The sequence below is a fragment of the Brienomyrus brachyistius genome, unplaced genomic scaffold (assembly GCF_023856365.1).
Source record: "Brienomyrus brachyistius isolate T26 unplaced genomic scaffold, BBRACH_0.4 scaffold96, whole genome shotgun sequence".
NCBI classification, from domain to species: Eukaryota; Metazoa; Chordata; class Actinopteri; order Osteoglossiformes; family Mormyridae; genus Brienomyrus; species Brienomyrus brachyistius.
The window spans coordinates 694,752-721,488 of NW_026042371.1; the positions used below are offsets into that span (position 1 = coordinate 694,752).

At 39.5% G+C, this 26,737-nt stretch overlaps 2 protein-coding genes across 10 annotated transcripts; one reads left to right on the forward strand and one right to left on the reverse strand.

Moving 5' to 3' along the window:
• The first annotated feature begins 19 nt into the window (after positions 1–19).
• LOC125727380 (atrial natriuretic peptide receptor 2-like) lies at positions 20–15,428 on the forward strand. 9 transcript variants are annotated; one of them, XM_049004044.1, is made up of 24 exons: positions 20–690; positions 3,012–3,120; positions 3,724–3,814; positions 4,321–4,453; positions 4,626–4,749; positions 5,178–5,282; positions 5,392–5,494; positions 7,188–7,333; positions 7,438–7,510; positions 7,590–7,734; positions 8,630–8,716; positions 8,805–8,948; positions 9,069–9,190; positions 9,509–9,653; positions 9,924–9,972; positions 10,064–10,174; positions 10,547–10,666; positions 11,265–11,358; positions 11,871–11,958; positions 12,143–12,282; positions 12,591–12,743; positions 13,054–13,152; positions 13,710–13,801; positions 14,673–15,428. In XM_049004044.1, the coding sequence occupies exons 2-24, from the start codon at positions 3,082–3,084 to the stop codon at positions 14,778–14,780; spliced, it is 2,511 nt and encodes an 836-aa protein (XP_048860001.1). In that variant the 5' UTR covers positions 20–690; positions 3,012–3,081; the 3' UTR covers positions 14,781–15,428. The 9 variants fall into 9 exon arrangements, 6 of the variants coding, with proteins under 6 accessions (XP_048860001.1, XP_048860003.1, XP_048860002.1 ...); XM_049004043.1 differs by lacking the exon at positions 20–690 and adding an exon at positions 924–988 and having other exon boundaries at positions 1,049–3,120; XM_049004046.1 differs by lacking the exon at positions 20–690 and having other exon boundaries at positions 914–3,120; positions 7,438–7,517; positions 7,618–7,734.
• A 128-nt stretch (positions 15,429–15,556) lies between these two features.
• LOC125727382 (vitellogenin-like) lies at positions 15,557–25,695 on the reverse strand. Its single transcript, XM_049004051.1, has 35 exons — positions 25,656–25,695; positions 25,381–25,395; positions 25,108–25,259; positions 24,693–24,944; positions 24,188–24,349; positions 23,957–24,105; positions 23,718–23,868; positions 23,271–23,428; positions 22,980–23,145; positions 22,761–22,886; positions 22,424–22,642; positions 22,103–22,320; positions 21,919–22,016; positions 21,662–21,786; positions 21,472–21,573; positions 21,229–21,348; positions 20,922–21,111; positions 20,716–20,809; positions 20,446–20,631; positions 20,134–20,269; positions 19,804–20,023; positions 19,542–19,687; positions 19,085–19,417; positions 18,921–18,965; positions 18,704–18,832; positions 18,399–18,605; positions 18,025–18,167; positions 17,787–17,925; positions 17,494–17,620; positions 17,001–17,181; positions 16,816–16,910; positions 16,580–16,674; positions 16,329–16,494; positions 16,084–16,245; positions 15,557–15,934 (listed from the first exon to the last, which is right to left on the reverse strand). Exons 1-35 carry the CDS (start codon positions 25,693–25,695, stop codon positions 15,831–15,833), a joined length of 5,151 nt encoding a protein of 1,716 aa, XP_048860008.1. The 3' UTR covers positions 15,557–15,830.
• Between the last annotated feature and the right edge of the window lie 1,042 nt (positions 25,696–26,737).

Below are 26,737 nucleotides of genomic sequence, written 5' to 3' on the forward strand. Positions count from 1 at the left end.
GCTGGAAATATTACTGTTAATGACAGGAATTTAATGGCTGTATTTCCCTTGGCTAAAACTATGTAATTATGAAATTTCAATGCCAGTGAATAATGTCTCAGTGGATAATATTGTCATAATAATAATATTTTCATGTGGTCTGTTTTCATGTGTATAGTCATTATGATTTTCCAATCGCAACAGAGATTCCATCTTTATTTTTTTTGACAATTCCATCTCAGTTAAACATAATTATAAGCCAATCAAGAAGCTTTGTTTGAGGGGACATGAAGGCTCAGTCAATAGCATTAGTGCCCTTCACCTCTAGCACTGGTGAATTTATTTCTTTGCGTATGAAATGCGCAGGTTCTTGCCTGTTCGTTTGGGTTTTCCCTGGATAGACTGGTTTTCTCCCACAGTCCCATGACGTTTGGTTTTGGCAGATTTGTGTTTCTCTGATTTACTATGCAACTGGATTCTCCCTATGGTTCACTCTAACCCTGCATTGGATATATGGCTATGGGAAATGGATGGATGGAAGGATGGATGGATGGGTGGATGGATGGATAAACATTTGGTACTGGTGCTTTTTGATACCATATTACAATAGAATAGAATAGAACAGAATAGAATAATGATACTTTATTAATGCCTGAGAGGAAATTTTCTTTTCACCTACTGCATCTTGTTCCCCGTGAGACACACATACAGGTAAGAGCAAGCATGGGGGTCGCAGTGCAGGCATGGGGGTTGCTGTGCTGACATGGGGGTCGCAGTGCAGGCATGGGGGTCGCAATGCAGGCATGGGGGTTGCTGTGCTGACATGGGGGTTGCTGTGCTGACATGGGGGTCGCAATGCAGGCATGGGGGTTGCTGTGCTGACATGGGGGTCTCAGTGCAGGCATGGGGGTCGCAATGCAGGCATGGGGGTTGCAGTGCTGACATGGGGGTCGCAATGCAGGCATGGAGGTTGCAGTACTGACATGGGGGTCGCAGTGCAGGCATGGAGGTTGCAGTACTGACATGGGGGTCGCAGTGCAGGCATGGAGGTTGCAGAACTGACATGGAGGTTGCAGTACTGACATGGGGGTTGCAGTGCAGGGTCGGGCAGTGTGCAGCTCCCCTGGAGCTGGGGCATTAGGACCGTGCTCAAGGGTCCACAGACATAAAGCAACCTAATGATCACATGGGGCTGAGCCAATACAACTTTGTTGATTCTTATACAAATTATTTTCTTAGTTATTAACTAGATCAACTATACTGTGAGTTTTACCAGTATACCTGACCTGTGCATGTGACAAATAAAGCTACCCAGTAATTAGGGGATGATAAAAGCTGGCATTATGGTAATAATAATAATAATAATAATAATAATAATAATAATAACGTTGCTGATCCACAAGAACAACTGTGATACATACCTTTGCACTGCAAACTTTTATCATTGCCTGATTTTTATTGTTTTTCATATTCTTTCGCACAACATATATATTTCTTCAATTAAAACTAAAAAGGCAGCAGCGTGTAACAAAAAGCAAAGAGTAGTCACATTTACTGGATATACAGTATGTTCTGGGAAATGTGGCTTATTTAGGCGTGTTCCTGTTAGCCTGCCGGCACGCTACACAGTTCACTGCAACATGAAATACTTGTAGAAAGAAAGCAAACAGGGAACTTGCCAGATTTTTGTCCAAGATTTCATATCAACCAGTTGCACTTCATTAATATCAAAACAACGTCACGGTTACAGGCTTTTTTAATGCCACATTTAAATATTCTTCACACTGTATGAGTGTCTTGCCTGTCACCATACCTTCTCTCATGTCCACGGTTACTTATTTCAGAACATATTATTTCCTTTTAATAGACTGCCACATCGCAGCAACGTTGCTAATGTTAGCACTTTGCAGCTTTTCCATGCATAAACCTTGACCAAACACAATTAGCTGACAGAAAACAGTGCATTCTGATGAACAATCAATCCTGTGTTAAAAGCAGAAACTCCCATTTTCCGTATGATTTACACCTGTCAATCTCAGATCATCTACACAAGGAAAGCATTTAGAATCACCTGACAAAAGCAGAAGTGAGTTACAAAAGAACCAGCAGTAACAATTATTCTTGGAAAACTATCTGTGGAGGAAATCACAGGTGTTCTTGGGACTAACCTGCAACAACTCTGCATGGTTCAATTAGTGCAGGCTGTCTCTTCTGGTTACAAAACCATAAAGCCATATAATACCTTAACATGACTTTTCTCATTGCCACTAATTATTTTTAATCCTTGTATTTTGTCATCACTCAACTGGTTGGTTGAAACAAATTATTAATGTATTATTAATTTGAACACTCCTTTCTGCTTTCCCATCTCTCACAAGAGAGATGTAACACTGGCATTCAAGCCTAGTATGGTGCACAATTAATTCACTAGACTACTATTTGCTATATGTATTTTGCCATTGTTTTTGCATTATAATGCTGCAATGGAGGCACATAGGTCAGAATGGTCTGTGGTTATCTCCCAGTCTCTCATATTATTCATATAGTACAGAGGAAGGTGACCCTGATCCTGGAGGGCCGGTATCCAGCAGGTTTTCTATCCTACCTGATGACTTACTATCTGCCTGAGATCAGGTGTGGGTCATCAGAGACCAGGTACGATAGAAAACCTGCTGGATACCGACACTCCAGGATCAGGATTAACTAACCCTCATATAGTGTACTATCTTGCTTTCAAACTGGATTCCAAAAGTTTGGCAAAAACAGTAAATATCACTCAATATTTATATCAGTTAAACTTAGATTATATATAGCCAGACAATTTTGCTCGTACATTTTTTTTCGGTCGTCTCTCCTGCGTCTCTCCCTCTATTCTACAAAATAAATTAATAAACAATCAGATGATTTCTGTAACCGAGTGCTGTTGTTACACTTGATGGGCTTTTGGGTCAAGGTCAGACAATTTCCGCTGGAGCACAGCTGTGAGTGAAAAACAGGTTTCTGGTTAGATGACTCTTCATCGATTCTATTAGTAAGGGCCTCTATAGCTGGGGCGACAGAAGCGTTCAGGCAGCTGGAGAAGAGAAGCTCACCGCTGATCGCATGGCACTGGGGATTGCTGTTAGCTTGGCCCTCATTCTGGTAAGCGTAAAATGCAAATTGGTGTATATTGGTGTATTGCTTAACTCCAAACTGGGTCAGGAATCCTAATTTTCACTTAAGATGACATTTAAAAAAATTTATTCTGGGATTATTTTTTATTAATTTTAAGATCGCAGAGTGAGTTTAAGGAAAATTCCATGAACAAGTTCACACTTTCTTGCAGTGTCTTTCTTGCACTTGGGACATCTGACATGCAGCATCTACATTTGGCATTAGTGCACTTTGTGTTTTAGGAATGCTGGAATAACTGTGGCTTTTCTTTTGTTGCACTCCTTAAGATTCTAAGTTCTTGTGTTCTTGTTTGTGGGTTTAGATTGACACGTATTGTGTTATGCATAGCCCATATTATGGATTGTAAAGTGTATATATAATAATATAGAATTTCAGACTATCACATTTATGATATATTTGCAGACGTGTAACAGTGATGCTAATTGAGGGTGAAACCAAATATTTTCTTTATCGGTAGTAAACATGAAAAATAACGCAAACGGACTGAAGACTAACATATGCTACAGGTTTTCGGTTTTGTAAATTCTTGACTTTAATTATACTCTGACATTATACTATGTTATTCCATAGGTTGTAAATTGTTGGCATGACCTGGACAATACAGAGTTTGACTGCTGGCCTATATCACAACCTAATGATTACAATATGATCGACTGTGGAGGTAAAGAAAAGATTTCTTTTAAGACAAGAATTATAGCTGTTGCTCTTAAGCTTTATTCTCCTCTCTATGGGTTAGTATGGACATTGAGGTCAATTTTGTTGATCCTGTCTCTTCCAACCTTTGACCTCATAAATGATGATGTGCATTGAATGCAGGTGTCTGCTCCCCACGTAAAACCAGAGGTGGAGAGTTTAGGTCCAGAGAGTACAAATCCAGACCAAGATTTTGTTTCAACCAACACGTTGCATATAAAGAGTCACAGTCACTCAACTGGTTGGTTGAAACAAAGTCTCAGGATTTGTGGTCAGGATTTGTACTCTCTGGACCTGAAATCTCTACCTCTGCTTAAAACCTATAACAATATACTGTAGGTAGATACTATATTAAAGAACGATTCTGTGAAATTCAGTGCTATATATATATATATATATATATATATATATATATATATATATATATATATATAGATATATATATAATATGTGGTCATTGCTGTGGCTGAGCAGGGCTTGAGATGGCGTGGGTGCAGCGACCTCCGGAAAAAGTCACCAATGGCGAAGAGTTTAATGTGACTTACTCGGTGACAGCGTCGGATTCGTTCTATGAGTATGCAGTCAAGAACAAGATATTCAGTTTTAGGTAATTCCAAAAGACTATAAGAATTTCTTCTTTGACATTTTCAAGAAACCCTGAGCTGAATCGTTAACAGAGTATTTGTACTGTACTTCCGAATGTCCCATAACATGTGGGTTGTGATACATTCTAGGAATACATGGTATCTTATTACAAGAGTCGTGTTTCATTTTAACAGGGACGGATCAGAGGCCAAGAAGTTCTGTCATGAGCATGAATGTCCATCAAACTGGAACAGTGCCAGTGAGCACAACTGCTGTGTGTACCACGCCAACATCCACTCCTGTCCCCTTGCTCTGATGGTGGGTGTCCTGGATTCTCTCGCTTGGTTAGTCACTGCTGAGCTTCATCAAAGGCATACAGAAAACAATATTTCAGAGCTACATTCTTTGTCTGTAGGTATAATGTAGAATATAATTGGGCAGTTACATCAGCTAATTGCATCTTTCATCAGAGTAATTACAAGGACAAAGAGAAAAGCGGAACTGCAATTATCTGACCAACACAATCAAAGTTGATTAGGGTATGAGGACATACTCAAATATGACCAATAAATGGCAGAACTGCCTACTTTAATAGGCAGCTATTAAGGCCCATTTCCTCTTGAATTATCTGCATGTCATGAACACAAAATTTGACCTTGACTCTAAGATCTGTCATACAAAAATCAAATTGATTACTATAAACAATTGCACTCAGTTGGTCTTTTAAAAGTCAATGGTTCTTATAGAGGCAAGGTGGAATTTGTGGACCTTGGATCCCTGATGATGGCAAGATTGTGACACATACGGCGTCCAAAGCTGGACGGATGAGCCAGCAGAACTGGACATCAAAGGTGAATTTTAGCCTGAATGACTAAAAAAGTCTGTTGGGCCCATGTGCTGCGTAAATGACACTTTTCACCTTTTCACCTGGAGAACTGTCTTATGATTGTCGCTTTCTAGGTGGTGCTGATCCATGTAGGTGTGACCTCAGTCATTGCTCACGTTAAAGTCGGACAGATGCATGCAGCCTTAGAGACCAAGGTCCTGGTCGTCAGTGCTCAAGGTCAGCAAGTCCTTGTCAAAATACTCCATGCATTTTGTGTTCTTGTTGTACCTTTTGAGCATAAATAACAGAAGTGGCATATGTCTCCATGATAAATGCAAATGATGCAATCTGTTATAATCACTCATGTACAGTTTTGAGTAGTATGGTTATGACAGATTGATAAACAGTATCTTAATCCAAATATATGTATTACATCTTTTACTTTAAGGCAAAGGCATCAGCTGCAATTTGACATTGGGCAGGACTGTATTTGCCTTCTTAGTGGGGGGGGGGGGGGGGGGGTTTGATGTGTATCATGAAATTTCAATGGCCACGAATGGAACAGTCACATTATGAAAGCAAGAAAGATATCATGATACATATTTAGTATGTGTTAGGTTGAAGAAACTGTTATTAATCATTTTGTTATCACTCCTGTATGATCAGCAATGAATGTAAATATGTATATACATTATTTTGTTTTCCCCTAGCCTCATACTTTAGATTATATTAATAATAGCATTCCCACCTTAGCAAAACCAGAACTTTCTCTCACCTCCCTATTCTGCATGACTCTTGCGCCTCCCACTGACTATAAATAAAGGAGTCAAGGGGAACCACCCTTTGTAACACATTCTGCTGTAGTTTGCATTGCAGAGAGTGTGGGTACCCTTGCAAGTAAAACTATAAAGTGTGTGTCTCGTAAATGTGGAGTTGGGGTGGAAACGCCGGGCGCTTTCCCCAACAGTATGATATTATGAAAATCTAAGATATCAAAGGTTTCATCATTTAAAATAAGAGTAACACTGTTTAGGGTGCAGTTTCATGAATAAAATACTAATCCATACAGGGGCATCATGCAAGCCAAAATTCTGAGCGGGCACAATTAGAGTAGGGGTGTCTTCCCCCCTTTTTCTGAAACTTGACAGGACTGGGACTGTCCGTCTTTTTTTGAAACGATGCTGAATTTTTTTCCCCTTCATCTTAACCTGGAGATAAATGGAATTCAGCGTTTTGCTAAGTATAACTTGTGATAGTGGTGACAAAAAGTGGTAACTGTCAAGATGCTGTTACAAGTCATGACCAGCTAACTAGCCAGAACGTGCATGTACTACCTCAGTTTCAATGCGCGTGACGCCACTGGATTCACATGATAAAATGTTTTTGACCGATATAGGATTACAGTCTTCATTAGATATACGTTTCTTATTGCGTTTTCACACCAATACATTTTATTCTGATTAAAATTAACTCTGGTTTGATTTCTTGCATGGTGCGATTCACTTGGCCAGTGTGGACACAGTGATCTCACTCTGGTGCGGACCAAAACAACCGCACTGAGACCCTTGAGTAATACTCGCACTGTTCATGTGCAGTGAATTGGCTTCAGTAACGCACAGATTCATAATGAAAGATAAGGAACCGCTCTTAACTTGTCTTATCTGTTTCATATGTGAACATTACAGAAACATGGAGACAAAGCTGCCATTATGAACGGCGATCCCAAAACATAAAAACATTGTGACATTACTGAGGGCATGGTGAAAGCAGTAAAGGAAGTAGGTCAAACTGAAGCTTTTAGGAAAACTAAATTTGATGAGTAACAGTGACAGAACTGGAGGTGGGGTGGGGGGAGGGGAGTGTAGTGTCTCTGTCTGGAAGTAGTTTGTAATTCAGATTATTTTCTTGCCTCTGTTACCCAATTTCTCAGTGTGCGGGGATGACATCTGTGAACACGGGGAGAGCTGCCTCACTTGCCCAGCGGACTGTGGGGTCTGTCCCATGTCCATGACCATCAAGGTGTCCACTGGCCTCCCAGTGGCCCTGTTCTGCACTGGCTTCATCTTAATTGTAGCGGTAAGACAAAAACAAAGTATAATTCAATTTACAGAGCCACAGAAATCTTACAGTCTGTCCGTTAGTGGTAATATGCCATTGGCCAAAATATTATCTCATTTTAGTGGCTTCAGTATCAGAAGCAGAAGATGTTTTGGGATGAAAGCTGGATCATCAGTTATAAAGATATCATGTTCGGTGAGAGGTAGTTACTTAAATTCTATAAGTGCAGTAATGACTCGAGTTCCAGACAGTAATGATTGAAATTGTTTTGCAGTTAAAACATACTGTGCGGGTTTCTCCAGTACTGCCAGCCTACAGCCGGGGAAAAGAAACTCTAGTGTCAGCACCATAACTGATGTGACGTTGTGCACTGTGGTCAACACTGTCTACAGGGAGGGCTCCATTCAGCCAGGAATTTAGTAAGTGGACCTCATTCACCTGAAATGTAAAATAAACTACACATACTGTAATATTTATCACCGTTCCTCTAACTGTGATGCAAATAATCAGAAATTATTTGGAGGAAGGTATTCTGAAATGTCTGTGTGTGCGGGTTAAGTTTGCATTACATTGTGGGGACCATATCCCACAGCTCATCAATAGCATTGGACACACCTGTTACGGGAACTCACACACACCCATGCATGCGCGCATATGGTACCACCATCATTGACACCCACTTTAAAACAAAAAAATTGCCATTTGCCGTTTTGTTTGCCACCCCATCCTGCATCCTGTATCACTCCCCGCATACAGTTTCCTATAAAGACCGCTAAACTTGTATCTGCAGTCTCACTGTTTCGGTCACTACCCTTACATCCGATGTTTGAATGTTCATTTCCATTCAAAACCGATTTAAAGATCTGCTGTCCATCCACCCACCCATCTTCCAGCTGTTTATGCGGAGCCGGGTCACAGGGAGGCCACGAGAACACAAGGCAGGACTACACCCTGGTGGGGTGCTAGTATTTATTTGTAATTCCTGGTATGATTTTTATTACCTGCCATGTTGTCATCATCTCTACGGGCATTATGTTTAGTGGCTTTGATTTAAATTAAAGATTTTTTTAGTTTAAAGCTTAATATAATCATGTAGTCATTACATGCAGAGGTATGAAGAATGTTCAGATTTTTTCCATGTTTGGATGGATTCCTTTGTTGGTCTTGCTAAAACACTGAAAATCTCACAGAAGGCTGCAACACTGACTACATTAGTGGTTATGCTTGGCTGGATCATTGATTCCAGCACATGATGTAGACAGTGACTGGATTTCGTAAGTATGTCTCTGGATTCATGTTTTTTTTTTTTTACAGTGATGGACGAACAGTGGCAGTAAAACTTATACAGAAGAAACATTTCACGCTTTCAAAAACAATCAGAAAGGAGGTGAAAGAAGTAAGGTAAGAATTATAGACTGACTACTTCAATATCATCCAATCATAAGTGAATAATCAAAGTTTTTAATTGGACAATATTATTACCCGACAGGACACTGGACCACCCTAACCTGTGCAAATTTATTGGTGGATCTATTGAAGTTCCTTACATAAGCATTATTACAGAGTATTGCCCAAAAGGAAGCTTAGCTGATGTTCTTTTAAATGACGATATACCGATTAACTGGGGATTTCGGTAAGTATATTTATAGTTTTATATTATTATGTTCCACGGCTCACTGTGAAATAATTTTTGTTGTATTCTTTGCGAAAATTGAAGTAGACGACTGGCTAAACCCCTGATTCTGTCACCCAGGCTGTCGTTTGCCAGTGATTTAGCTCGTGGGATGTCTTACCTCCACCAGCACAAGATGTTTCATGGACGGCTTCATTCTCGGAATTGCATAATTGATGATCGTTGGGTCTGTAAGATTTCAGGTATAATTGTGATAAAATCACCGTAAAAACAAAATGAACAGATGTTGGTTTAAGTAATGAGACATCATGCACCTGCAACAATGAGTTTTAAAGAGTTTTATATAATATTATATAATTTATATAATAAGAGATTTTTATATATATATATATATATATATAGTGTTTATTGTGAAATTTTATATTTTTATTCTGTAAGATAACACAGATATAGTACCTTACAAAAAGTATTCAGACACTTGTGTTGTAGAGTTCGATTTTGTAAACGTTATAAATGATCTGCCGACAAATTTTCTGAAGATATTTTGTTTTGCATTCTAGACTATGGACTCGCAGCTTATAGAAAAGCAGACGCTGAGGTAGTGAGTAATAGTTACCGGTCTCGTAATTTCTACCGTATCTACTGTGCTCCAGAGGTCCTCCTTGGAACCTCTGGTTTTTTCACTGCAGCTGCTGACGTCTACAGGTAAAGATAATGGCAACACACTGGTTCTTAGGACAGTGGTGATTGGAGCACTGGATTCTTTGGGCCTTGTGTCATAGTTTTAAATATAACCCTGCTGTCATGTTGGGTTCTAGTAGTTTTAATGCCTGCTTAGCAAATGTGTGATTTTGTTAAGCTTTTTAAATGAGTACTATACTGTACATCTCATTTACAAATAGAATCCTGTTTGTGGGATGATGCCTTTTATTTATGCTTGGATTTCTTTGGATTGCTTTTTTATTTCTCTTTTAGTTACTCTATTATCTTGGTTGAGATTGCTACTCGCTGTGACCTTATTTCTGTGAGTATTCTGCTTTACTCCTTCGATGATGCCCCCTTTATATGCACAGATTGGGTGTCGCCACTCAGGGCTGTTCATGATTTTTCTTCAGCAGTGTCAAATGGAGGTTGTTAAGCTGGATGTCGTGTGGCGTCCTCCTCTTCCTGAACTGAAGGCTGGGAAATCAGACAATGACTGTCCAAATGAGGCAGATTACTGTGAGGTCTGTCAACTGTGATTACTTTCGTTTCTCGTAATTCATTAATTAATATGGTCTATAAATAGATTAAATACAAATTTCATTAATCTCATTTGAGATGGAAATCCCCATCCATTGATTCTGTTTTTTATTATCTTTCTAGCACATTTATATTTTGTTCAAAAACTATTTTTTTTCTGTTTAAAGATACAAACAACTTTTGAATTGCTGCTAAAAATGAATCTTACTGTAATATATGCTGATACTCTAAATACATATCAATTCACAAGAAATTATTTCTGTTTATACAAAATGGAGTATCAATTTTGTTACACTGTGATCTTAAACCACATGGGGTAAGTGATACTCTCTAAACTACGGTTAAACTTTATCCAGCTGATAAAGAAATGCTGGTCCCATAATGCGACAATGAGGCCAACATTCGGGCAGGTGAAGAAGATGTTGGAGAAGATGAATCCACACAAAGTCAGCCCAGTGGACATGATGATGAACCTGGTACAGTACTCTCAACAACCAGCATGAGCACACATACAACTCACACCAGGGCATCACTGTGTTTTCAGTATTGAGGGGGGGCAGGGACAGATCCATTAAGTGACTGAGCCAAATCAGTCCTCTCACATTATCCTGTATGACCTTGTATATGGTACCTATGTATAGGCTGGCTGTACATTTCAGCTTTGACAATATACATTCATTCATGTGTATACAAGCTACACGTTTTTTCCTCTCAGTCAGTAGATTAGAGGAGAGCCAAATTCTCCTGATAAATGTATTGATATTTTTAAAAGCAAAATCCTGGAAAATATTGGGCGGGACAAAAACTACTGTTTTAATATTGGGTAAGAACGTGTCTATGGTATGCCTGTAGTTTCATGGAACTATTAAAGATTTTCTGAATGTAGACTAAATGTTGTAGTTTTACACTAGAAAATTCTTCAATGAGATGTTCTCAAGTAAAGCCTTTAAGTAAACATTCAAAACCCAAATATGGGGGCTGGAATAACTCGTGACATCACCAACCTTTGAAGTTTAAAATCCAGTATTATTTTTGCCAACTGCCGTATATAAATATTTTTCACATCAATTCCAGATGGAAAAATACAGTAAACATTTGGAAGCTGTTGTGGCAGAGAGAACCCAGGATCTTCTTCAAGAGAAGCAGAAGACAGATCGTTTGCTTTACAGTAAGATACTCATCTACTGCTGGCTGCATTTTTACTCTTCTTAGGTTAGTTACTAATTTAATAATAAATGCGAATTGATTAAATTTCAGCAATGTATCATGCTGTCTGCCATCTTCCAAACACTTATGTTGGTAGTGGTTTTGGGGGGGGGGGGGGTGGGGGGGTGGGGTGGTAACATGGATCATAGGCCACAATGCTTGGGTACAACCTGGATATGATGAAATATGAACAATATGAGTAACCAAGTATTTATTATTTGCAGTCTAATCATAATAGTCTGCGTCACTATGAACTTCATAAGACATTATGTTCTGCAAATATATATATTTCATTTTTATAATTAGAATACTATTCATACTTTTCATTTAACTGCAGGACCATATAAATACATTGTAATGTGTACAAATAAAATGACTCAGATGTGAGTTGTGAGTATGACTGTCAAATTCTGCACAATACGTCTACAAAAATAAGACTTGCTTTTACATGAGAAGAAATATCCATTTTATTAGGTATGCTACCAAAGCCAGTAGCTGATGATCTCCGCCAAGGCCGAACAGCAGAAGCTCAAAGCTACTGCAATGCTACAGTGTATTTCAGGCAGGTTTTAACGATTGTATAAATGTGCGATGTGTCAACTAATTCCTTGTGCTGTGTTGTGGAATTCAGAAAAGTCCCACTTTGTTTTTAGTCAAGTGTTTACTTGGCTTTCTTTACTGTTAAAAACAACGACAACAACAAAAAAACAGAGGTTAGTGACCACCGTTTGTTTCTGATGTGGCAGTGATATTGTAGGCTTTACCCAGCTCTCCGGATCAAGTACACCTCACCAAGTGGTGGACTTCCTGAACAAGCTCTACACTATCTTTGATGAGATCATCGACAATCACGATGTGTACAAAGTAGAGACTATAGGAGATGCATGTAAGTAAACCTTTGAGTTTCAACTGGGAGTACATTAAGGCTTACCGCACACTCCACACTCACCAACATATAATTTACAGTTCCCCATAAACTTTATTCTGAATTGAAGTATGTTTTATGTATTTACTTTGGAAGACAAATACCAAAAAAGACCTTTTTAAACATCTTATTGCAATTTCGATGACATGAGGAGGTTATAGGTCTGGGCAGGCTGTGTATTGTACTGATTTAGGTGTTATATGGATAATTCAGCTCTTAAGACAGAAGATGTTTAAATTTGTCCAGAAACATTTTCTTTTCTTTGTCAGATATGGTTGTTTCAGGTGTTCCGAGTGAAAATGGCATCAATCATGCTGGGGAGATTGCCAGCATGGCTCTTGACCTGGTCAGTGTGTGCCAGACTTTTCAAATACCTCACAAACCCACAACGCAGTTGAAGATACGGGCTGGGATCCACTCAGGTATAATTTTCTGTCAGCAATATAATCATTGAGTATAATGGACTTCATGGAATGTATTTTTTTTAGACCATCATAGTTTCTAGACATTGCACCATGGTATTCGGTATATTAACTGTTCTTGTCAAAGCAGTAGTACGCTGATATTTTGAAATCTTGGAAATTAGGGGAGTGGGATCCATGATCAAATTTATCGCCAAGATTTCAAAATATAATTTTTCCACTACCTAACCATACTTTATTGTTTTTTATAAAAGAATACTATATTTCAGGGAAAGTAAACTTTCACTTTAATTTCTGCCTATTCGCACAGGACCTGTGGTTGCTGGTGTCGTGGGTACGAAGATGCCGCGGTATTGTCTGTTTGGCGATACGGTGAATACGGCCTCGCGAATGGAATCAACGAGTGAAGGTAGGGAGAGCCAAGGACTTAAGGATTATGTTGATAGTCTCTGATGCGCGAAGGGCATCTAACATTAGCATGTATCCATGTTATCATTGAGGAGGGATGCAGGGTGGGTATTCTTTAAAAATCCTGGTACCTGCCAAAATACATTCTGAATGACCTGATTTCATTGTACAGAAGGTAGAAAAAAGTGTTGCTCGGTGAATATTAGGTATGTTGATTATTTTAAAATTCTGCTGGGAGCTACTTCTGAAACCTTGAATACTTTTATTCAACTTGGCGATAATGCATTAATTTGTCATTCAAGGAATGAAAAGCTGATTAAGACAAAAAATTAGTAAAGAATTTAATGGGCATACATTGAAGTCTTCATCTTGCCTTTTTAAAAGTAAATTTAAATAGATTTAGTCTATAGTGAGATTGAATATATACCATGTTACACATTCAAAATGCTTCTTGTTTTACTTTTGATGGCTGTAAAACTAGCTTCTAATTTCTGTTATTTCCAAATGAAAATGATTTTTCTGGTTCATAATCTACTATACATTCATATGCATCAACAGCTTTGAAGATCCAGTGCAGTGGCAGCACTGCTGATATGCTCCACAGATTGGGGGGGTTCATTCTCACCTGCCGGGGCTCACTCATTGTCAAGGTAACAGCCAACTTGCAGTTATGTCATACATATAAAGCAATTATGAGATGACAAATGGTAGATATTTATTGCCGATGTGCATCCTGTAATACATCCATCCATCCATTTTCCAAACCGCTTATCCTACTGGGTCCAGAGCGTATCCCGGAACCAATGGGCACGAGGCAGGGAACAACCCAGGATGGGGGGCCAGCCCATCGCAGGGCACACTCGCACACCATTCACTCTTACACGCACACCTACTGTACGGGCAATTTAGTAACTCCAATTAGCCTCAGCATGTTTTTGGACTGTGGGGGGAAACCGGAGTACCTGGAGGAAACCCCACGACGACATGGGGAGAACATGCAAACTCCGCACACATGTGACCCAGGCGGAGGCTCGAACCCGAGTCCCAGAGGTGTGAGGCAATGCTGCAACTGCACCACCATGCTGCTCCTGTAATACATACGCTAACTTATTTTACAGAGCACAACTATTGATCATTATAAATAATAAATAATAAATAATATTTATTGCCAGCAGCCCAATGCTAAACATATTTGCAAAAGTCTAAGTTTCTTTTGGAACATTCAATATTAAATCCTATCTACATCATAGCCCCATCTTATCCTCTGAGACCAATAAACTTTGTATAGATACACGCAACTAATTTTGCTTTCAGTAAATTAAGTTTCATTTACTTGATCTGCAACTGAACCTTTGAATAAATATAGACCAGGAATTAGTACGAGCAAGAGATTTAACCTCCCCAATTCCTTTTATGTTTGATTTCTGTATTTCCTGTGAGACACATAGCATGGTCTTACATTTAAATCAAACCTGTTTGTAGGATGGACGACTGACACAAGCAGCTTCCTCTGTTTTACAGGGTAAAGGTGAAATGAAAACTTGGTGGTTGGAAGCCAAGAAAGGACAGTCTCATTTGAAGGAGAGTAACAATCAGCCCTGTGATATGCCTGTACCCGTCAGCAATTAGCCTCTGTGTTTATGTGATTTTTATAGTACTTTATGTTTAACCCTGACTGATAGCAGAACCAAAGAACCCATGTGTGTGTATATGTTATTGAGTAGCCACTTTATGTGGAAGAGTTTGTAAGTCCAAATTCCTGCTCCATGAAGATGAGGTGTGCGCTGAAAGAAGCTGATTTACTTGTTGTACACCACTGTTGCACCAAGATGTAATTTTGAATTTCCTCGCCATCCGTTTAATCAGACTGGCTATCCTACTCTGGTGTTTCATGAACAGGGTGTTTTAGTCACAGAATGGATGTTTTTGTTCATGATAAAATTCTCTGTGAACAACAGGCACTGCATTATGTGAAAATACCAAGAAAGTGGCTGTTTCTGAGAAAGATTCACCAAGTATGACAAAAAAGATCACAGCACTTTGAAAATAGTGTGCATCAAGTATATTAGCTGTTGTAATGCTTAGTTGAACAAGAAGTGAACCTCTTGACTGATTTTCCATGCTGTATGTATTCTTTCTTTGTAGACTGTTTGTATTAGCAAGCAAATGTATCAAACAACCTCCCCATTGGTTTGTATATTATGTGTGTATAGTATATACAATCACACAGACACATATATGCATTCATCTGTTTATTCATAAATTCATTCTATTGCCTATTTGCTTATTCATTTATACCTATGACAGCCATTTGTGATATTCAGATATTAAGATCTTACGAAAGTTCTTCAGCCCTATCTCTTGAATTGTCAACAATTCTTAATGTAGATTGTTACATGGTCAAATAATGGAAATTTTTGGAAATTATGGATTCTAAATGTGATTTGAAATAAAAGTACACATTTTAGTTTGGGGCTGAATTACAAAAGAGCATGTCCTCTGGGTCACATTGTAAAACTTACATAATCAATAAATGATTAGCAATTTGGCAATGATAAAATTCTGCAACAAAGATTCCTTCAAATCCTATTTAAAACTAATTAACTGCAAAATTAAATACAGATTATACATTATTTAGATATGCAGCTTCACTTAAAGAACTGCAGACATTCACAGTCATTAAGCACATTGGTGGGTACAGTGGCAGGCAACGTGAGCATCAGTGATCTCTTTGAGGTCCACACTCTTCTCCCAAAAACTGCTAAGATGGTTCACATTAGAATCTGCAAAAGGGAAAATAAAACAGTATGTCAGACATTGCAAATGCAAAAGCTTAAATGTCTTCCAGTAACTATGAAAGTGCACAACGGTATTCTATTGCTGCTCAGAAAATGGGCCTTTCTGTTGCCTATGGAATTGGTGAACAACATACCGATGGGGAGGCAGTGGAAGCCAACAGTCACAGGGGTTGTTTTCAGTGGGTTGCAGCCAGGGAAACACCGCAGCACAGGCTCAACGGAGTAGCATTTAGAATTCTGGCCGCCCAGATTAATTTGCTTCTCCAGCTGAACGGACTCTGTCTTCATGAAGCACTCTGCATCGGAGAAGAATTTCTCAGGATTAGAAAAAGCCCTTTGGGTATAGCTTTTGTAAAACAGTTCAAACAAAAACACTTACGGTCAGCATCCCGGCAGCTTTTTCCAGGAAGAACCCAGGAGTGGGAAAAGCTGATGGCGCTACTGGCCAGGCGTCCATTGGGGGTGCGGAATTCCTCTCTTATTTCCCCGTCGGCCTTTCCACAGATTCCACAGGTCTTGCCCTTCATCCAATCATCTACCACAATCTGAACAAAATTCAGCAAAGAGTTAATCGTGTGCAATGGGGGAAATAAATCTTAAAAACACATTCATTTAAAAGCAGCTTCTCACCTCCCATGTGTTCTCGTCAAAGTAGACTTCATGGAGACCATGGCCAGGAGCAGATAGTGACACACCATCGGCTTTGCGTACGATTCGGACTGACCCTTAAAATATGATGAAACAAGGTGAGAAGAAATAGGTGCACTTGACCTCACAGATGTATAAATATAAAGAAATGTGTGCTAAATGTGTGGCAGGCATATTTGGGATATTGTTTTTAACCCGACTTGGAGCTGAGGAGGCACCTGAAGGATGTTCATATGGGAGGCTGCTACTGGGGATACGCATTCCATTGACATTCACCCGAATTTTGTCCTCTTCAATGATCAGGTCAATATCTCTGAAGGGAAAGCAAGAGTAAAAAGTAGCAGTGAGCAAAATTTTAGGAAACCTGAAAAATTAAAGAGAAGTTAGTGTAGCGTGTACTCACACATTAGAAATCTTGACAATGGCATGTGCATCAGATGAGCTGCTGTTTTTTAACAAAACCATAAACTTGAGCTCAGGGGTGCAGTCCTGAGCCAGAACTTGGTAGCATGATTCAGGCATTACGCTTCTGATTTTTCTTCTGTTGAAAGTTGTCAGCATGTCGTTTTCCATACTGCAGCGGGCTGGATGGATGAAGGAAGAACATTTTTAAATGATGTTTGGAATTTAGAGCACGGTGTCGTCCACATTTCACCTTATATTGTATTTATTTGCAACTCACTTATACCATTACAATGTGGGATACAAGGAACCTATTTTAAATGACAAGAATTCAGTAAATATTTCATTCCTGTGGTTTGTTTTATTTAAATTAGTAGTACAGACTACACTGACAGGAAGGAAGATAATGGTACTAGGTTTTAGGTAGCCAACTCCCAAGATTTATCATGCTTGTTACATGGTGAATGCTGTAGAAACTTTCTTGTTCTTCTTACCTGCATTGGCTTCATTAAACATGTAGAGGATTCTGTCAGACAAGCTCTGGTCCTGCCGTATTTGAGAAGCTGCATCTCCAATAGGCAGGGCAAAGGGATTATATACAGCCAGCTTGTAGAAAGTCATCTAAGAAAACACATGGAGCAAGTCAATGGGAATGTCTGCAGCCAACTTATAGGGAGTCATATAAAACATTGTATGCAGAAACAGTGAATATAATTATCAATGGAGTTATCTCATTATGGGGCACTTCATTCATTCATTCAGAGAAGGCGACGTGTTATTTATTCACCCTTGGGGTTTTAATGATAACATTCAGTAGCCGGGGTGCAGCAACAGTTACAATCAGTTTAATCTGCCTCTTTGTGTTTTCGTCCCTTCCACCTCTTAGTCCAGACATGAAAGCAGCACCTGGGATGTACTCAGCGATCCTTTGTGGAAAAAAGACAACAAAAAGACAGATTCCAACCGGTATTTCAGATAATGGAATTTTAAAAGGGTCATTGTTAATGATGGGAGGGGAGACTTACATATCTGCAGACTTCTTCAATGCACGAGGAATCTTGTCCCATTTCAGCTTCAAGCGGGCAGCAGGGTTTGTACCCATAAGACCAGTTTCTGCTGCGATATCTACTCCATATTGCTGGCAATGTTCTCCCCAGCCAACCTTTGCCTATTTTGAAAGAAAGGATGTAATGTTAATTCACACTGAGCTTGAAATTGGCTTTTGAAAAGAAGAGAAGCAAAAGACAACACAAAACCTTTATTTATATTCAGCGATCTTTTTGGTATTTACCCCTTATTCTTTAGCCCCTTAAATTGCTGCTTCTAAATGGTAGAGTTACTCTGTTGCTCCGGTAGAGCGTTTTGTGACACACTCGCAAATTGAAGTGCTGAATCTCACCTGGACTTTGTGCATGCTTAGCAGGATACCATCAGCACACATCTTCCAGTTGTCATTCTCGGCTAGAGCGGCCATGATGACCTGCAGCCTGCTTGTGTCCCTGTCCAGGTAAGCGGCAGCCTGGTATCCCTGCATTTTACCGTCAGGCCTCACCGCACGGATGATGATGGCGAATTCTGGAGGGATGGAATCTCCAAGCAATCTTGACTGTACCACAAAGAGACAGAGGTAGAAAGCTCAGAAAATGCTTAATTCGGTTATGACAGTATAACGTGGCTTACAGTCACGCGCATCATTGTTTTTACCTTCCGGTAAATATTTTCGAAGCTGGAGTCGCTGCTGCTGCTGCTGCTGCTGCTGCTGCTGCTGCTACTGCTGCTGCTTTCAGAACTTGAGGAGGACCGTCTTCGGTCATCAGCTTTGGATTTGGTTTGCTGTAAGGAAGTGTAAGAAATTTTGTTTAAAGCCTGCATAGTTTTGAAACTTATATACCTTAACATAAATATAGCCAAATCCTATTACCTCCTTTTGGTTGTATTTGATGAATTTGTACTTATAAACTTCTTCCTGTACAGGAAAATAAAAACGTACATTCACAAATATGTCTAGATTGAAATTTTATGGCTTAAACTATAATGTGATGAAAACCTCCCAAAAGAGCTGGTGGGAGAGTGAGAGGGCCTCACCTCAGAGCTACTTGAACTGGAAGAGCTGCTGCTGTCAGAGTTGCTGGAGGATTTACTGCTTCTGCTGCTACTGCTGCTGCTGCTACTGCGCCTCTTGTTATCCTTGTTTTTAGCGCCTTTGTCCTCGTCCTTTCTTCGCCGATTTGAGGGAGAAGAAGAGGAGCTGGAAGAGGAGCTGGAAGAGGAGCTGGAAGATGAGCTGGAAGAGGAGCTGGAAGAAGAGCTGGAAGAGGAGCTGGAAGAAGAGCTGGATGAAGAACTTGAAGAAGAGCTGGAAGAGGAACTGGAGGAACTGCTCGAGCTGGAACTGGTGGAATTCTTCAGTCGCTGTCTCTACAGGAAGAGGAGGGTGTAGGTACAGGTCAGTTCATAGACTTATGCTTCCCAGTTCATTGATATTGTTTGAAATATTATTTTATGTGAAGGTTGGGGAACCATCGTAAATAAAATGATGCACCATGTCAGTCTGCAGGATTTTCTTCAGTTTTGATACCACAGGCCTTTCCTTTTCTTCCGGCAGGGTGACTGTTTTTATGAGCTTCGATGCAGCCTTTGGTCCAACCTGTATCTCAACCTGTATTTTCTCGATGCCTTCATCCGAAACTATAAGAAATTAAAAAAAATTCTCAGATTGGTTTATGTTTGGCTAAGGAGCACTAGAGAATTATGAGTTTGACTTAACAGATCATGTTTGCTTGTTTCTCGTTCAGATAACGTACCAGGTTTCATAGCAATGGTTATGTTATGATCTCCAATAAGCTTATAAAGAGGGGAATTTCTCATGAAGCCAGCATTCTGGGAAGCTATCTTAACACAAGCCTTTACACCAAGTCTTTGCATCGTGATACACAGTTTCCGGTCAATTCTGGCTGAAACGCGAGTTTCCATTGGCTGGTTTGTATCGATCGCACCAGAAGACATAATTTCCGATGAGCTTGACTACAAATAAAAGAAAGATTGAGACAGGCATGAGGAGTCAGAAATGCATTATACCATATCATAAATGCACTGTACAAAATTAGCAAAAACAAAGCAGATTGGTGGTTTACCAAGTCACTGTCAGAAGATTCTGCAGATGTAAATTTCTCCTTGGATATCCGGGCTGCTAAAGCTTCAGGTACGATTGGAGTTTTCCTAGCAGCTGAAAGATTTTCCACGTTTCTTGCCACAGCAAAGGCTTCAGCACTGTTGATGAAAATGATTCATTGAAGGAGTCACTCTTACTGCGAACCGTTAGTATGCTTTCAGTGTATCAAAACAATAGTTTCCTGCTTTTATACTTTTCCTACTTTTTCAAACTTGAGAATATTGCAAATACTGTGTAAAACTGAGTGTTGTGTAACTAAAAAAAATCTGCTCACTCCAAATCCAAAACATTATCCAGATCTTGAATAGGTTGAGTCTCAATCTTGAAGTGTCCTTCAGCAACATTAATTCTTGCGTTGACTTTCATCGGAAGATTGTGGTGCACCTTGGCTTTCAGCACAACTGCAGCCTGAATGAAAGCTGTGTTTACTCCCATCACTGCAAATGTGTGCATTGCAACACTGCAAAAAAAAAAAGTAAATACTGGATTTAGTAGCTCTATGTTTCAACATATGACATTTTTAAAAGCTCATCTGTAGATTTACCTTGGTTCAATATGGGCTTGCAGTTGAATGTCAGTGTTCCTGAGTTGAGCAATATGGAAGTTCTCAGCAGGTGGAGGAGTCAGGGTGGCCTGAGCTGTGGGTACAGGCATGTGTGAATTAAAAAATAAAACTGCACAATACATAATACTTTATTGGCGAAGACAGGTACTATATGAATTCTCTGTTTCTGAGTGCGGAGTACTGACCATTAATTTTGGCAACAGCCACTGCAGCAGTGTACAGACTCAGCTCCATGGGGACACCCACACAAGTGGGTAAGATGCGACGCACCTCAGTGGCCAGCAGGGATTTTGCCCACTGGATCGCAAGGTTAGACTGCAGTGCACTGAGCACATTCCTCACAATTGCGTGCTGTGCTGCAGGTCCTGTGGCCAGCTTCAAAAGAACAAGAGAATGAGTAAGACTGAACATCAATACAATGCTAACGACATCGACTGATTTTCTTTAAAAATCCATTTCAAATAAACAACAAAATTACACATTTAGGAGTACCTGTACTGCTTGTTCAATGAGGTCCCTATCAATGTTGGCAAAGGCAATCTCTTGACCGAAGAGTTTCAGGTACATGGAAGCCAACGGTTGGTCTGTGGGTAATGCCTTCCAGTTTGATAGCTTTATGGGAAACAGAATGAAAATGAAGGGCTTATATCATATAAACACAAGAGCCAAAATATCCAGATATATTTCTATTAGTTTGCTCACAATAAAATTATGCACCCAAATGCGGTGACTCACAGTATTGAGAATACGCTTTATCCTTGTGATTCTGTCAGCATTGGCAGGAGCAGCTGGTGCTTTCAAAAGGGCCTCCTGAAGTCCTTCTGTTCTTACCCCAAGCTGCGAGAAAGAGTGGCTTAATCAACCTGATAGGAATCCTCACTTATCATAAGAATTATACTCTTATCTTATGAAGACCACTTCGCACCTCCACAACATCAGCAGCCGCCCCAACCATGTAGGCACGGACTTTGGTCACAAGTGCTCTGGGCAAAATGGTGGCAGCATCATTGATGATGAAAGCGCTAGCAGCAGCACCAGCCATCAGGTCATCTATCAAAACAAATGAGCAAAATTATTAAAGTAAACAAAATATACAGTAAGTTAGGTGGGGGTTGTCTGACTATAGTTGGTCCAGACATCTAACACGAGGACAAAACAACAGAAATACAAAAATGCTCTTACTTTTGAAGTAGTCCACACGGATGGCTTTACTGAAACGATAGCTTAGTCTGTCCAGTTTGGGGCTGAGGATCTTCACAGCAACATTGCATGCAGCAGCACTAAATAGAAAGAAGATAATTTGACTCAAAATGGAAAATCAGCAACCAAGAGAGAATAATGTGCTACAAGGAGATTACTGTCTTACACTGGAGCAAGATCGGGGGCTGTACTCCTGGTCAGGGCCTTCATATGAGAGTAGGTGAAGCTAGCCACTTGCAAGCTGGTCTCCTTCTGCAGAGTTTGAGTAACTATAGCTACCACACCCATGGTGGGTTTGGTCTCAAAGAGCACAACACAGGCAACCATCCGTACTTCTGGGTGATTGTCTCTGTCCATAAACAACTGAAGGGCAATTTCCTGAACCTGAACCAAAGCAACAGGCACAGATGTCAGTGGAAGGTCATATAGTAAATCACTGGATAATCACTGCTACTCTTAATAAATTTGGGCTTAATGGTAAACACACCGCTCTGCGTTCCCTTTTGGCAATGTTCCTCAGGGCCATGACAGCATCAACCTGGGCTTTGACTGTGAGCGAAGCGGCTGCAGAACCAAACCCAGGCAGCACCTTCAGGATTGGCTTCATGCTGGCAGGGTGACCAGCATTGCCGATGACTTTAACGGCTAGGGCAATATCTGCAACATCTCCCTTAGCAATGGCATCTGCAGCAAAGTCATGGACTGGCTGTAGAGGGGAAAAAAGGTATAGTATGGTAAAAAAAAATTATCAAATGAACGATATAGGAAATTTATAGTTAAAATCAAAAATATGAAACAAATGAAAAAAAACTCTTTGCATTTACCTTTATAATATCTGCAGGACAGTTCGGGGTTTCAGCACAAAACTTAAATGCCATGGAACCGTACACAAGCATGGCTGTGTCTCTGACAATGTTGTGCTGCTGAACTCTGGGATGAAATGCCAGAGCCTGGAGATGGGAGAGATGTAACACTTTACTATTTACCCAACGAGAATGAAATTATATTGTTGAATGCAATGAGGAATACTACGTGCTACATACCTTTGCTATGTTCATGGTCTCCTGATCAGCGTCCACCAGGTGCACAGTACTCAACAGAGCCTGGATGAATTCAGGTGTTGTTAGATCACCAGCCAGGAACTTTTCCTTGATGAACTTCATAGCGCTTGCATCTCCAATTGCAGGAACAGCATCCACGATCCAACGTCTAAAGCAGAACAATTTTTCCTTGTGAAGCCACAGCCTCAGTGTGCAGAATTGTAACCATGCCTTTCTGCAACATGTCAGCTTCACTATAACATTAAAAATAAAATTTTAAATATAGATATGTACCTGTAAGTTGGTTTAGCCTTGAACTGAGTCCAGATGGTCTCAACAGTCTCCATTTCTGCATCACGCATTAGCTGGACCAGCTGAATAAACTTTAATGGAGCATCTTCATGAACCTGGGCCACATTGTTTGTGGCCAGATGAGTCAAGGTTTCCACAATCTGTGAACATAGAGAAGAAGAGTATGACTATGGGAAGATGGCATCTACCAAGCTCTTTTTGTATAAAACAACCAAAATTATAACATCAATGGTAGTGAAACAAGAGTATAGGGAAACTGTAATCTCTGACTTCTGCACTCCCACAAACAAGGCGAGCATCTCTAAATTACTTATAGTTTGTGAATGTATGCATATACTGTGATAAACTGGCAGCCTACCCAGGGTGTCCCATGACTGGTACCCTCTACTGGATAAGTGAGCATAAAAGATAGATAGTAAGAAGTAGTACCTGGGTCTGTGCATTATTGACTTTAATGAGTTGAATAGGGGTCTGGTCAAGTTCAGTATCAAATTCATATTGCAGGGATCCACGGGCGATATAGTCTGCTTGTATGGGCTGTACTGGGACATTCTGCATCTCAGAAAACCGCAGGACTTGTCTAGGAAACAAAAAGGATTAATTGGTATAGGAAATGTGAATTCTATTTGGGTACAACCTTTTAGTTTTGATATACAGACGCGCACTACCTTGCTTCCATCTGGCCAGCTCCAGTCATTTCGTGGAATGGTGTGAACTGGTGTACCTCCTGAACAGTCGCCTCAGTGATCAGACTCCCAGCACCACTTGGTTTCATCACATAGTTGTATGATGCAGCTCCTCTCAGGTTCTTTACTCTCTGATCAGGAGAAACAGCTTCTTGAGACCTTTACCATGACCAAGGAGAACTGACCAGGAGAAAAAGTTGAAGTCCTCTTTACCTGCTGGCATCGGTCACATGATTCTATGTATTCCATTCCCACATCGGTAACGATCCGCTCGTGGCAGTTATCCAGATCCTTGGACTTAATCACGTAAATGTGCTCACCCTTTGTATCCTCATCTATCACATAGTCAGTCTTACATACTCCCTGAGTTCCAGCCTGGGGAAGAGAAGACATGGCAATTTTATTCTGCTTTATTCTTACTTAAAGCATTGTATTCTTATTTACTTAATTCAGTCTGTTTAAAATTCCCATTCCTTCTTCCTACACTTTCTTTGAGTTATACCTTGTATATTTTATACATTTTCTTTGTCTTTGTCCCCTATATTAATCCCTTATGTGAAGCAGTTTGAGCTGCAATTCAAGTATGAAAAGTGCTATATAAATGAAGATTATCATTATTATTATTATTATTATTATTATTATTATTATTATCTGTGGCAAGATAGAACACTGGGTAATGTCAAGTAGTTAAATGAGTGGAATGAGTGGAATGCCTCACCTCCTGTAATTCATAGACTTTCTGTGTTTTCTTGATGTTGAGCTGGATGATGTTGAGGATTCCTCTGTGGATGTTGAGAACAGTAGCAGACACTCCCGCAGGGGCAAACACCTTACCCACCACACCATTGGTATACTCGAACTTAATGGGGGTGCGCAGCTGGGCAGACAGGGCCTCGGTGAGCTTCTGGGCCGGGGTGAACTGATCTTTCGGCCAGTTGCCGCTGTATTCCAAGATCTCAGGGTTCGAGAGCTAGAAGTGCACAGAAACAGGTTTAATGGATAAACCGATCTGGAATATTAGAAAATGAACAGAAAGTCAATGAAGGAGTTTATTCAACATTATGTATTTTAGTCCTAGATGTTATTCCGCAGAAGGTGCTAAGGACACTTCCGACGCTCTGATGACGGCTTACTTGAAGCAGGTAGGTGTTCTGGGCAATTCCGCTGATGAGAACCTTGCTGACAATCTTCATTCCGGCTCTGGCCAAGCCCTCATTAGGGAGTCCGCCGAGGAGCAGTGCTTCATACTTGTACACGTAGGTCTTACTTGTACTAAAATCTGGTGCTGGTAAAAGAACAATTCAATTTTCATGGCAGACATGCAATCGTTTAGATATTTCAAATAGTCAATGTTAAAAATCATAATTATTCAATGAAATACTAAGAGATTGTCAGGTCATACTCACTTATCTGTTGACTTGCTGAAAGGTAAAAAAAGATTACAAAGTCTGAATTGATAAATACTGACAGAAAAAAATGCAATATCTTTGTATAAAAATGTGCTTTTTGATGAAATTTGGATAAAAAAAACTTTAAGAGGACACAAACATTAGGAATGTTATGTAAAATATTGAAATGCATATAAATATATATATATATATATAGTCGCTGAAAGAAATAATTCAATATAGAATCTTTTGGTTGCAAATGTCCCCATAATGACAACGAGTAAAGTACTCACCCACAAGGGCTACTGCGAGGGCTAAAATGAGTCCTCTCATGGCTGCTGTGGTGTGACTGGTAGGGCATGCAAGAGACCCTTTTAAAGGGATTTTTTGTTGCCACACCCATTATAAATCATGTATTTGATTAAATGTACCAGATCACATTTCGATGTCACAATGACTTTTGCTTGGATAATGAACTTGCAGTGTATGACTTAAAAAAAGCTTTAAACAAACAAAACGGGCAAATAATTTATACAGAGTTATCTGTTATCGGTTATCATGGCCATAACCAGGTCAGGTTATCCTGTCAATCCGTCTTTTCCCTTGTTAGATAAGAATTAATGTCCAATGTAAAGTATTTTAATATGCGTTTCATTTATTTTGAGAGAGTATTATTTTTTTGTAAGATGAAAGAGATTTGTGCATTATATTTCAAAAAGCATGTACCTTTTCCCATATAAATAAAGTATAAATTTTGAAGAACAGAAAGTTTTATTTTGATATATTTTATATAATACAAATAATTATTGAACTGACAAATCGCACTGTACAAATCATTCATTCATAGCATACACTGTCATTTCTTTTCCTAAATTAATGGTCAGTTGTCTCAGTTCTCGGTTAACTCATAAAACGTTTTTTCTGCATTTTTAAGGAGGGTATGCAGAGATGATATGCAGAACACAACAAATACACGACTATTAATCAATGCACCTTTTTTCAAGTAACAAAACAAATGCTTTCTCACCAAAAGAAACTTGCAGGATTTTGGTCATGCATTTTTTTTATGTTGAATTTCCAAGTGTTCAGCTCGTAGCATATTGCAGATAAAGGAAAAAGCTCTTGCATTTCCTAATCCAGAGATATCTGCAAACAATTCCTGCTCATTATCTCTGACAATTAATGGACAAACTATTTCTAGTTGCATCAAGTACCTTTCCGCAAGATTAAAATGTAAGGATAAAGTATAGAACATAACATAATATAATGAAATGCTAGCATTAAATTTAAAAATGAGCTCTTCAATATGTGACTTAGACTTTTGTAGATTTTTTTTCCAATTTAAATGAACTATTTTTAATTGCTGTGGGGCCTT

Coding starts and splice junctions, on each gene's coding strand:
- LOC125727380 (XM_049004044.1), top strand. CDS start 3,082: ATGGCACTGGGGATTGCTGTTAGCTTGGCCCTCATTCTG. Junction 7,334..7,437: donor GCTTCATCTTAATTGTAGCG/GTAAGACAAAAA, acceptor ATCTCATTTTAG/TGGCTTCAGTATCAGAAGCA. Junction 8,717..8,804: donor AAGGAGGTGAAAGAAGTAAG/GTAAGAATTATA, acceptor ATTACCCGACAG/GACACTGGACCACCCTAACC.
- LOC125727382 (XM_049004051.1), bottom strand. CDS start 25,695: ATGAGAGGACTCATTTTAGCCCTCGCAGTAGCCCTTGTGG. Junction 23,869..23,956: donor GCTGGCCAGATGGAAGCAAG/GTAGTGCGCGTC, acceptor TTTGTTTCCTAG/ACAAGTCCTGCGGTTTTCTG. Junction 20,270..20,445: donor GATAATGTTTTGGATTTGGA/GTGAGCAGATTT, acceptor TTTCATCAACAG/TGCTGAAGCCTTTGCTGTGG.